A 12,266-nucleotide genomic window follows, 5' to 3' on the forward strand; every position below is an offset into this window, starting at 1 on the left:
CAAGGCCGCACGGAAATCGGGACACCTCCATTGTCCCCTCCAGGGCAGCCTCGATGTCCCTGAGCCGGCGCTGCAGCTCCTGGGGGAAGGCGGTGGCTTTGTCACACGTGGCCACCAAGTCCCCCAGCAGCCCCAGTGCAGCTCCAGCCGGTGGCGTCCAGCGGCATCTCTGGGAGGCCTGCAGGCATCAGGACCCCCCAAAACCTCTCACAGACACCCCAAGCCTCTCCAAGCACCCTCCTGATTGCTCCCAGTCCACTCAGGACCCCCTGAAACTTGCCCGGATCCCTTCCTCACCTCCCCAGGACCCACCAAAGCCTCTCCCATCCCTTTCAGAATCCCACAACCCCCTTCCAGTCGTCTCCAGCACCTCAGTACGCCTAAACCCTGTCCCAGTCCCTTCTCAGCCCCACCAGGACTCTCCCAAACGCCTTCCAGTCTCTTTCCAGCACAACCAACCTCATCCCAATCTCTGCTTTTCCATCCCCAATCTCCATACAGCTCCTCCAGGCTCACTCTAGTCCCTCCCAGTCACACCCAGTACCCCCAAACACCCTCCCAGTGCCCACCAGGACCCCCAGAACCTCATCCCACCAGCTTCTTCTCTGCTGAATTCCTAGAGGAAGACCAGGCCCAGCTACTACCAGACCTTCAGAGAAAACTCCACTCTTCTAGAGATCACCACTTCAGCAGCATTTCATCTGCCACTCCAGGAGGAGCAGCCACCATTTTAACTGGACTACTACCAACACCCTGACTCCTCAGGGTGTCAGGTTTCTGCCTCCCTCACTAGTTTCATTTGTACTAATTGCATTTTAAAAATTATTTTTATTTAGTTTTTTTTCCTGGTAAAGAACTGTTATTCCCATTCCCATATCTTTGCCTGAGAGCCTTTTGTTAAATTGTGGTAATTCGGAGGGAGGGGGTTTACCTTTTCCATTTCACAGGAGGCTTTTGCCTTCCTTCACAGACTCCTGTCTATTCAAACCTAGACATGGGCCTTGTTTTTTTTCTATCCCTTGTGTGTGTGTTGTGGGCTCGGGTCTGGCTCTAGATTTTCTTGTGGGCAGGGCTGGCCCTGTTGGCCGTGCGGAGCCCCCGTGGTTTTCTGGGCTTGTGCCAGAGCGTGTTGGGGTGTGTTGAAGGGCGCTGCTGAGGGGCTGCCAGGTGCCTATGGCACACCGCCCTGAGAGCTCCCGGTCTCGTCTGATCTTGCAATCTAAGCAGGGTCTGACCCAGTTAGTACTTGCATGGGAGACCGCCTGGGAATACTTGGTGCTGTAGGCTTCTTTTGCTGCCTGCTGGCCAGAGGGCCTCTGGTGCTTGGGTTTTCTTGGGCAGCCATGGCAAGGGGCAGGAGGGAAGGGGCAGGCATACCTTGTGTGGTTTTTTGTGCCTTGTGTGTGTGTTGCAGGCTCGGGTCTGTCTCTTGATCCCCTTGTGGGCAGGGGTGGCCCTTTTGGGCCTTTTGAGCCCCTTTGGGGTTCTGGGCTTGTGCCCGGAGGGTGGTGTGGTGGGCTGAAGGGCGCTGCTGAGGGGCTGCCAGGTGCCTATGGCACACCGCCCTGAGAGCGCCCGGTCTCGTCTGATCTCGGAAGCAAAGCTGGGTCGGGCCCTGCTGCTGCTGGGGGCAGCGAGGATGACGTCGAGAATGACAACCTCTTGCTCCACCTGACCACCGGCAGGCTGAAGATGGTGGACTTTGATTCTGACATGTCCTTTAAAGCCAGGTTCCACAGGGAATTTGCAGATGGGTCCACACGCAGGGGATGCTCCCAGATTTGGGCATTGCACAGCCTGGCCGGGAACCAAAGGTTCCCCCTTTGCTGGGGCGGATGCAGCTGATCCTTCAGTCGGCTGCCAGGCTGCTTTTGGCAGGGCTGGGGACATGGGCTGGGGTGGGTACGAAATGGGAGTGGGCTCCTGGCCCTGCCAACAGCCCCCAGCACCCACCGTGCCCTGGGCTGGGGCTGTGTCGAGAGTTTAGCTAAAGAATAGCTGCGCAGCAAGGGACACGAAAAAGTTAAGTTGATGAGAGTGTGAGAATACGTGACTTGTACCATGAAAACTATGCCCTTGAGAAACAGATGTTTTCTAACAACCTTGAGAAACAGATATCTCCTAACAACCTTGAAAGACAGACATCTCCTAACAACCTTGAGTATACAGGTGTTTCGTTAAAAATGAAATATTGCTTAGTATGCAGAAAAGTAATCAAGTATAAAGAAGCAGTAACTGCAAGGCTTATCGCAAAGAGATATATGTGTTAATAGAAAGGTAACCAATCCTGAGCTTCGCTTTTGCAATATGTATGAACTAATTAGTGCTTGTATAAAGAAACTGTAATCGACTCCAATGAACTGAGACTTGTTGATCATGACAGCATGAAGCTCGTTTTCCCGCGAAAATCTCACCAACATCTGGCGCCTGAACGGACGGGACCCCCCCCGCCTGGATCTGTGAGACGTTTGCGTTGGGGTCGGGTCCCGCAGCTAGACGGACGGCGATTAAGCACCACTACCTGGAGCCGCGCCCTGAGTGACCGCAACGGCGGGCTCAGCCGATACGTGATGCTGAAGCCTAGAGGGTCTGCAACAGCGCTGACATGAGTAATGGATAGGCAAGCAGCATATAACCTTTTCACCTCCTTTCTCAGATGGAGGCAATTTAAAGAGCTTTATTTAGATAGGGATCTCCAGGCTTCCGTACAGCTTCTCTTTCATATTCTCTCAAAGAGAGCTGAAAAGGTTAAAGAAGCCGATTTGGAACAGTTGGTTCTGTGGGCAAGAAACAAAGGCAAGCTGCAAAAGCCTTCGCTGATTTTTAGTAAAATCAAATGGCAAGAGCTGGGGCAGCTGCTTTGGGACGCAGTGATAGAACGCGGAGACGGGAGAGAAGCGGTGCTGGCCCCTCGCCCCCCCGCAGCAGCGGCAGCGGCGGCGAGCAACCCAGCGCGGCATGTCAATTGTAGCAGGAACAAGCGATCACAAAACAAGATACAAAGGCAAGAAAAAGTTACAGAAAGCCCTTCCTCGTCCCTTGTGGAACGGGTTGGCAGAACTAAGGCAACGGGCTGTGGCGGAGAGCAGCAGGGTGCGGCGGTGAGCACCGGCCAGCCGCCCGGGCGGACCGCAGAAGCGGCAGCGCGAAGTGGCAGCGCGGAGCGGCGGGTGCAGGGCCAGGCAGAGCGGGGCCAGGCAGAGCGGGGCCAGGCAGAGCGGGGCCAGGCAGAGCAGGGCCGGCCAGCACCGAGCCTGAGGCGGCCCCGGGGCGGAGCGGACTTCAGCCGAGAGACAGAAGGCTCCTTGTTGCTGAGCAACAGCGCGAGGAGGGAGATGGGCGTTCCCGGGGGCTCGGCCGCGCTGGAGTCGGAGCAGGCGGGGCGCGGCCGCATCAGGGGCGTCTCCTCTCCCGTCCCCACAGTGACGCAGCAAGGACGGGAGCGAGACGGCGCCGCCCCCTCATCTCCCCGCAGCACCCCGCAATGGCGGCGGAGACGCTGCACAGCCTGGTTGCCACGGTAACAACAACCCCGAGAGCAGCAGTGTCACCGATGGCGAGATGGCAACACTACAGCAAAAATTTCAACAGCATTTTTCCAATTCCTTGCAAAAGTCAGAAGACGTAATGAAAAAGTATAGCAGTACCGAGTGTTTTCCAAGATGCCAAGAGGAATGGACATTATGCAAATCAAAGTTATTTCAAATACAATGTGGATGAAAGATAGAAATGTTAATATAGATTTAATTGCCAAAAATGTTTCTGAAAACAAAAATTTGAGGAATTTCAGTCAAATAGAATGTTGGCATTGAGTTCGCAATTTCTGTTTTTGAGTTTTTATAGATAATAATATAAGTAATTATGATTTTTGAGTTTTTATAGATAATAAGATAAATGATAATAGTCAAGTTTTTGTAGGTAATGATAAGTAATGATTGTTACTAATGTTATATGAACGCTTTGAAAAGATTGTCTTAAACTATTTTAAACATTTCTTGTTGATAGGTTGATCATATAATGTAAGTTTTCTGATTTTTGTGATAAGAATTATTATTAAGATGTTATGGTATTGAGGTGTTGTTTTAATATTTACAGTCAGATTTCATATGTTTTATTGTCTTTTTAGGTGATTGATTGCAAGATATGTTTTTTCAGGATCCTGTGTTTTTGATTTTTTAACTACTCATGTGTTTTCTTTGTCTAATCTTCTATGCAGCTGCAATTCATCTTCTTTTAAAAATTTATTGTCCAAGTTTTGGTTCAAGATTTCAGTCAAATTTTCAGATTTCTAAAGAAAAGGTTTGTTGTATTTAGAGAATTTTTGTCTTAAAAGAAATTTTGGACAAGTACAATTATTTGATGGTTTGATAAGATTTTAATAATAGGGTTTTTTCTACTTATAACAGTTATTTCTAAGACTTTCATTTTATAATGTGTTAATACATATCCTCCAATTAGGGTTTGAGCTCTGGCCAAGCTCTGGCTCTATGTGGCTGGTGTGATTGACCCAGGTGTTTTCTGCATCAAAAAGTATTCAAGTCCTTTTGGCTTGACAATTTGATCCTATAAGGCAGCTGAGCCTCAAGGGAGTTTTGGAGAGACATGATCCGGACATGTTTTATCCAAATCTCTGTTGTTTTAAGGTTTATCAGCTGCTGCAGACTCTGGGATGACAATTTGATAGTATAGCATTTAGTAACTGTGATTTTATATGTAATATTAATTGTATATTATCTGATTGATTTTTATTTGTTGTTAGTTTCTTTACTATGTGCATTGTTTTGTTTTTAATGTTTTTTCATGTTTATAACAAAGATGTTGATATTTCCATTTCTTCATGCAAGTTTTAGGGAACAGAATTGAGAGAGGACCCTCCAGTCCCTGTGGAGGGTGTTGGGTTTATTTGTGTTTTAACAGGTGCAGAATATGGATAGATTTCAGTGAAAAATGTAGAACTTATCAATTGCAAGAGAGCACTGATCTCTCCACAAGTGGATCAGAAGATGCACAGCAAAAGTGAATTGTGCAAAGATTTGTGTTTCACCCACAGAAGATCGTGGGCTTTAGAGTTTGTTTTTTTTTTTTTTAATAAGTGTGGTTTTAATGATGTTTTAAAATTTTTTGCTAAGTTTTAGTAAGTTTTAGTAATGCCTGTAATTTTTCTGTTGATTTTGCCATTGTCTTTCAATGGCAAAAGAAAAAAGAGGGAGTTCCAACGTAGATCAACAGCAATCCTGCTTGAGTGAGTGTTTTTACCCATCCAACCAAGAAGTCGTGTGATGGGCAGGACAGATGCTCTTGCTGCATTGATATGAAAAGGCAGAAACAGAATTTTAAAAATAGATGAAAAAGATACCAACCTTCAGTGATAACAACGTCAATAACAACAGTTTGCCTAGAACATCCTGTGATTAATCCAGTTCTAATAAAAATTAATTTTGTAAAGCACAGAGAAATAACTTAGAATATCAGAAGTGTGAAGTTAAATTTATCAGAAGTTAGTTTATTAGAAGTTATAGTTTATGTTTAGAATTAAATTTGTTTCTTTCATGTTAAAACAGAGCATTCAAAAACCTAAGAAATATGTGGTGGGCCTCAATGTTTTTATTAAGCAGTATTTTGGTCGTTGAAGTATCTAAAATCCTTGACATTAACAAAAAGAGAAAATATGCGGATCACTTAAGCCAAACAAACTAGGCAAGATTCATTCTGCCTGTTGTTAGCCACACCGTCTAACTCCTTTAATACTTATTTAATTGGAGTCTCGTTGGGTCCCATAGCAGAGTTCAAAACATGGACCCGAGCTCAAATGAATTCAAATAGCACAAAGACATGAGTGCGAAAAATTTGAAGGCATGTGCTGTATAAATTAAAAAAATAGTTCCGAATCTATTCATAAAAAAATTCAGCGTTTGCAATAACATGTTCAGGTGTTACAGAAGGATGATACATTTTTTAAATTATCATTTAAATCATGAAGAATTACGGAGTAGCTTAAACACCTTTTGCAGCTTATGATAATAAGATTGTTAGTTATAGTAATTTTAATGCTTACATTGCCGTGTGTATTTCAGTGCTTGCAAAAGACTTTAATGTCAATTATAGAACAAAAATAGAACACATCCTTGCTTGCTTATACAGAAAACAGGGGAAATGTCGAGAGTTTAGCTGAAGAATGGCTGCGCAGCAAGAGACACGAAAGGGTTAAGTTGATGAAAGTGTGAAAATATGTGACTTGTAGAATGAAAACTATGCCCTTGAGAAACAGATGTCTCCTAACAACCTTGAGAAACAGATATCTCCTAACAACCTTGAGCATACAGGTGTCTAGTTAAAGATGAAATATTGCTTAGTATGCAGAAAAATAATCAAGTATAAAGAAACAGTAACTGCAAAGCTTATCGCAAAGAGATATATGTGTTAATAGAAACGTAACCAATCCTGAGCTTCGCTTTTGCAATATGTATAAACTAATTAGCGCTTGTATAAAGAAACTGTAATCTACTCCAATAAACTGAAACTTGTTGATCATGACAGCATGAAGCTTGTTTCCCGCGACACGCTCACCAACATCATAGTTCCATATAATCCCAGTCCACAGCGTCCCAGGCCCTGTTTGATTCCATTCCATTCCAGGCTATCCCAGTTCCATTTATTCTGTTGCATAGGATCTCAATTCCATATAATCCCAGTCCAGTTTATCCCAGTCAATAGGATCCCAGTTCCATGTAATTCAAGTTCCATATAATCCCAGTCCAGTTCATCCCAGTCCATACGGTCCCAGTCCCTATTTGATCCCATTCCCATTTTTATCCCAGCCTATAGGATTCCAGTCTATAGGATCCCAGTCCATAGGGTCCCAGGCGCTATTTGATTCCATTCCAGGCTTTCTCAGTCCAATTTATCCCAGTCCCTTGGATCCCAATCCATATTTGATCCCAATCTCGAGTTGATCCCAGACCCTATTTGATCTCAGTCTAGTTTATCCCAGTCTTTAGGATCTCAATCTGTAGGATCTCAGTCCCTATTTTATCCCAGACTATATTTGATCCCTGTCCATATTTGATCCCAGTCCCTATTTTATCCCAGACTATATTTGATCCCAGTCCCTAGTTGATCCCAGTCCATATTGCGAGGACGCTGGACTCCAGGATGGTTTGGGTGGATGGAGACGAGAGATCTCTGAAGGCTGCCCTTAGAATATCTGGTTTATTAGAGAGGGTGAAAGGCCCTGCTTGGAGTCACCAGACCTGACCCGTGGCAGGCCCGAGGGCGTGGGGGAAGGGAGAGGCAAGGGGTAGAGGGAGATAAGAGAGGATCCCAAGAGGATGTTCCAGGAGAGGGGCAGTTCCAAGAGAAGGGAAGTTCCAAGAAAGCGTCTGGCTCCTCAGGGACTCCTTGTCAGGGGCTTCAAGGTGGGCTGGAACAAGACTCAGGCCAATGGGGTCACAGACTCCTGATACTTCAGGGGAGGGTTACAGGTGTGGGATGAACCATACATTGGGGTGAGATCCAACAGTCCATTTGACCCTTGGACCTACCTGTAGGTAAGGGCATTGTTCAACCAGAAGGGGGGATTGTCTTCATCCTGGCTGTGCTATTGTGTTCTACTTGTGCAGTAACTACGGTTTGGTATGTCACAACTTGTTACCATCTCAGTCTCTGGAATTTTCAAAACCTTTTGCCAGGCAGTCATATTTATAAGGCTTTCCTATTTGAGCTTCCCCAAGACATATGATCCCAGGCCATATGATCCCAGTCCATATCTGACCCCAGTCCCAATTTTATCCCAGTCTATATTTGATCCCAGTCCATAGGATCCCAATCCACATCTGATCCCAGTCTCTATTTGAACACAGTCCGTAGTTGATCCAGGTCTCCAGTTGATCCAAGTCCATATGATCTCAGTCTCAATTTGATCCCAGTCTGTAGGATCCCAGTCCCTATTTTATCCGAGTCCCTTGTTGATACCAGTTCATAGGATCCCAGTCCATATTTGATCCTTGTCCATATTTGATCCCAGTTCAGTTCATTCCAGTCTGTAGGGCCCCAGTCCCTAATTTATCCCAGTCCTTAGTTGATCCTAGACCACAGGATCTCAGTGCATATTTGATCCCAATCTCTGGTTGATCCCAGTCTATATGGCCCTGCACACATTCCAGAGGTCTGGAATTTCAGCTCCCAGCCAGGAAAAGACATTCCCTTTGCCCTCGAAGGCAAAGCTCTTGAGAAGGGGCTGAAAGCCAAGTGGAGCAAAATCTTACAGAGACATTTCACTGCTGGCCTCCATAACTTAAGCTCCTGAACTAAGAATTAAAATAATAATTGGGAAATAAAATAATTTAAAAATCAGGGTTGGGTCATTGGGGGCAGAGGGGGCAATTTAATTAGAGGAGGATTCAATTAAATCAGGGAAGGATCTTTGGTAGTCCCTGAGGAAATTAAATTGGGGGAGGATCTTTGGAGGTCCCCTGGGTCAAGGGAGACACGGAGAGAGAAACAGAGCAGGCAAAGAGAGGTGGGAGGGAAAGGAGGACACAATCAGCTGAGAAGGTGGTGCCCTGAAAAACAGAACTGCCACAGACTGGAGATGAATGGCAAAGAAATCACTAAGTCTGAAAGTTTTATTTGCTATCAAATACATCCCAGCCACCCAGCCCCACACAATCCCCATCTCACTGCTCCAAACTGGGATCCCACTTCTCCCAATCTCCTCCCAAACCCATCTCACCCTGGCAGATGTGGATTCGAGTGAGTTTGGTGTGGGATTGGTTTTTTTTGAGGTGGGAACAAACAATTTGAGGCGGGATTGAGGCTCTGTGGGTTAAAATTCATTTGTTGTCAGTGGGATGTGAGTGGTTTTGAGGTGAAAGATCGATCCCTCTTGGCTTTTGGAGTGCAGAGAGATTGAGAAGAGAAAAACATGCAGGTCAACACAAAAGGAGAAGCAGCCAGGTGTGTTCCCAACATGGATGACAGGGAATGTGGGTCACCAGGGCTGTGCCCAATGTGGGTCCTCCAGTGGGGGATGGAGTTTAGCTCTTCTCGCACTCGGGGCACTCGCAGGGCTTCCCTTACCGGTGCCTCCGTTGGTGTTCGGTCAAGTGAGAGTTCCTTGAGAATCTCTTCCCACACTCCCCACACTCGTAGGGCCTCTCCCCAGTGTGGATGCGGCGATGCTGGATGAGGGTGGAGTTGTCCCTGAATCCCTTCCCACAGTCGGGGCAGCAGAAGGGCCTCTCCTCCATGTGAACCCGATAGTGCCGGAGGAGACAGGAGCTGGTCTGAAACCTCTTCCCACACTTGGAACACTCGTAGGGCCTCTCCCCAGTGTGGATCCTCTGGTGCACGATCAGGTGGGAGCTCCGGCTGAAGCTCTTCCCACACTCAGAACACTCGTAGGGCCTCTCCCTAGTGTGGATGTGCCGGTGTCTGGTGAGGTTGGAGTTCTTCCTGAATCCCTTCCCGCAGACAGGGCAGCAGAAGCGCCTCTCCTCTGTGTGAACTGGATAGTGCAGGAGGAGACAGGAGCTGGTTTGAAACCTTTTCCCACACTTGGAACACTGGTAGGGCCTCTCCTCAGTGTGGATCCTCTGGTGCTTGATCAGGCTGGAGCTGTGGCTGAAGCTCTTCCCACACTCCCCACACTCGTAGAGCCTCTCCCCAGTGTGGGTCCTCTGGTGCCTGATCAGGTCAGAGTTCCGGCTGAAGCTCTTCCCACACTCTGAGCACTTGTGGGGCTTCTCCCCATCATGGAGCTGCTCAGGGATCCCCAGCTCCGAGCTCTGGCTCCATCTCCGGCCGCCTCCCCGGCCCAGGGTGGGTCTTTCCCCCTCAGATCCCCGCGATCTGCGTTTGCAGCCCCTCCTCGTGCGGGATCTCCGGGGCTTTTCCTCCCCGTCGGGTTCCTGCACCCTGGAGCCGCTCAAAATGGCCTCTCCCACCAGGTTCTGCCGCGGGGATTTGTCCTCCCTGCTCTCCATCTTCAGCTCCTGCTCTGCGGGAGGAAGGACAAGGAGAGGCTCTTCCTCTTCCTCGCAGCCTCCCAGGGGTTGGGAATGGGAAATCCTGGTTTGGGGAAAACAAGGGATGAGCACGTTGAGTTTGAATCTCCCTCTGTCCCAGTCCATCCCTAGAAGTCCCTGGCCACCTGGGCTCCATAAAAAACTCCCAAACACCCTGAAAAAGCCTCCCAGGAGTTCCCCGTCCCTGCTGCCTCCCCTTTGCGGTTCGGGGCTCCCCCCTGTCCCAGCTGCTGGCATCACGCTTGGATTGGGGGTCCCCCTTCTCCTCCGTGCCCGCCCTCCCCAGGCTGCCGGGAGTCCCAGCGATCCCAAAAGCTCCCCTCTCTTGGCTCTCCCCATTCAGGGGTGCCGGGGCTGTTTGGGCTCACGGGCTCCCTTCTCCCCTTCTTCCCTGCTCTGGGCTACAGGGGCTCCAAGGAGTCCCCCCAAGGGGCCTTTTCCGCTCAGCTTCGCAGTTCTTCCTTCTCCAAACATCTCCCCAAATAACCCAACCCAGGCACCCCCCAGGAGACCTGGCCCGAGCTCCCCCTCCCCGCTCACCTGCGGGATGGGGGGCGATGATCCCACAGGTGGGGGCTGCGAATTCAGGCAGGGCTGACCGCGCGCTTCTCTCTCCTCTGCTCGATCCGCCTTTCAACCTCCTCCTCCTCTTCCTGACGCCCCTCCTCTTCCATCCCCCCTCCTCCTCCTCCTCCTGCCCCTCGCTATCCCCACCTCCTTCTCCTCTTCCATCCCTCCCCTTCCATACCCCCTCCTCCTCCTCCTCCCCATCCCCACCTCCCGCTCCTCCTTCATCCCTGCCCTTCCCTCCCTCCTCCTCCTCCCCCAGCAGCAGCGACACCCTCGGTTCCCGTTCCCGCAGCCCCGGCAGCCCGCGGCAGGAGCGGGGATGGAGCCGGGACAGGTCGGGATGGGCAGCGCGGGGCTCTCGGCTGCTCCCAGCCGCTGTTCCAGGGGGAAACCCGGCCCGGGCCAAAGGAGAGGCAAACTGGGGAAACTGGGGGCTGCACATCCAAACTGGGGCTGCCTGGGGACCCTGCCTGGGCACTGCCGGCCCTTGGGGCTCCTCTCAGGAGATCAGGAGGGGGGAACACAGAGAGGGCTCGGGGATGCCAGGAGTGGCAGCACTGGGAAGGACTGGTTTGTACTGAGATTGTACTGGAATCATACTGGGAGCAGCTGGGCCCATGCCAGGGCAGACTGCAGCCACCCCGAGGGAGACTGGGATCGTACTGGGATCATACTGACACAGAGTAGGAGCCTACGGGGGCCAACTGAGACCATGCTGGGGGCAAATGGGATATACTGGGAGGGACTGGGAGCATGATGAGGGTGACTGGGAGCAGCTGTGAGCAACTGGGATCATGCTAGGAGCAACTGGGAGGAACTGGAAGTCACTGGGTGCCTGCTGGGGATGACTGGAAACAACTGGGCTTATACTGGGATCATGCTGGAGGTGACTGGGATCATACTGGCAGTGAGTGCCACGACACTGAGGCTGACTGGGAGCGGTTGTGAGCAAATGGGATCGCGCTGGAAGGAACTGGGAGTGAGTGGGAATATGCTGGAAGGAACTGGGGGACACTGTGAGAGACTGGGAGGGACAGTGAGGGTGAAAGGGGCAACTGGAACCATGTGGAGCACAACTGGTTCATATTGGCACTGACTGGGAGCACACTGGCATCATCTCTGGATCATACTGGGAGGGACTGGACTAATACTGGGAGTGTCTGAGAGTGACTGGGAACACACCATACACAGCATCCCTGTACTGGGGGTGACTGGGAGCAACTTGGAGCACTCTGGGAGCAAATGGCATCCTACTGGGATTGACTGGGTTGATGTAGCTGGAAGCAACTGGGACCATACTGCAAGTGATTGGAAGTTACTGGGATTATACTGGGACCATACTGGGAGTGCTGGCATGTGACAAGGATCATACTGGAGGTTACTGGGCTCATAGTGGTGATGAAAGGAAGCAACTGGGATCCCACTTTGGGCTACTGGGAGCAACTGAGAAAAACTGGGATCATGCTGCAAGCAAACTGGAGGAATTGGGAATGACTGGATGCAGGCTGGAGACAACTGGGACATACTGGGCATGACTGAGATAATACTGGGATAACAAGCACCTTACTGGGATCACTGGGAGTGTCTGGGAATGACCACAGAGATGCTGAAGGCAACTGGGATTTACTGGGGATGTCTGTAACCTTACTGAGGTGACTGGGAACACACTGG

The 12,266-nt window shown here is 49.6% G+C and overlaps 2 protein-coding genes and 1 pseudogene across 2 annotated transcripts in view; 2 read left to right on the forward strand and 1 right to left on the reverse strand.

Annotated features, from left to right (window-relative positions):
* The window catches only part of LOC140681563 (uncharacterized), a 305,451-nt gene that overhangs the window by 64,712 nt on the left and 228,473 nt on the right, over window positions 1–12,266 (forward strand). The gene's annotated exons all lie outside the window — the stretch shown is intronic.
* Window positions 1,170–1,287, forward strand: LOC140681662 (5S ribosomal RNA; annotated as a pseudogene).
* The window catches only part of LOC140681562 (uncharacterized), a 422,013-nt gene continuing 418,379 nt past the window's right edge, over window positions 8,633–12,266 (reverse strand). Inside the window, 1 exon segment of the mRNA XM_072921494.1 lies at window positions 8,633–9,759. Within this exon segment, the coding sequence (XP_072777595.1) occupies window positions 9,075–9,759 (685 nt within the window). The 3' untranslated portion in view covers window positions 8,633–9,074.

Source organism: Taeniopygia guttata, chromosome 37 (genome assembly GCF_048771995.1).
Source record: "Taeniopygia guttata chromosome 37, bTaeGut7.mat, whole genome shotgun sequence".
Classification (NCBI taxonomy): domain Eukaryota; kingdom Metazoa; phylum Chordata; class Aves; order Passeriformes; family Estrildidae; genus Taeniopygia; species Taeniopygia guttata.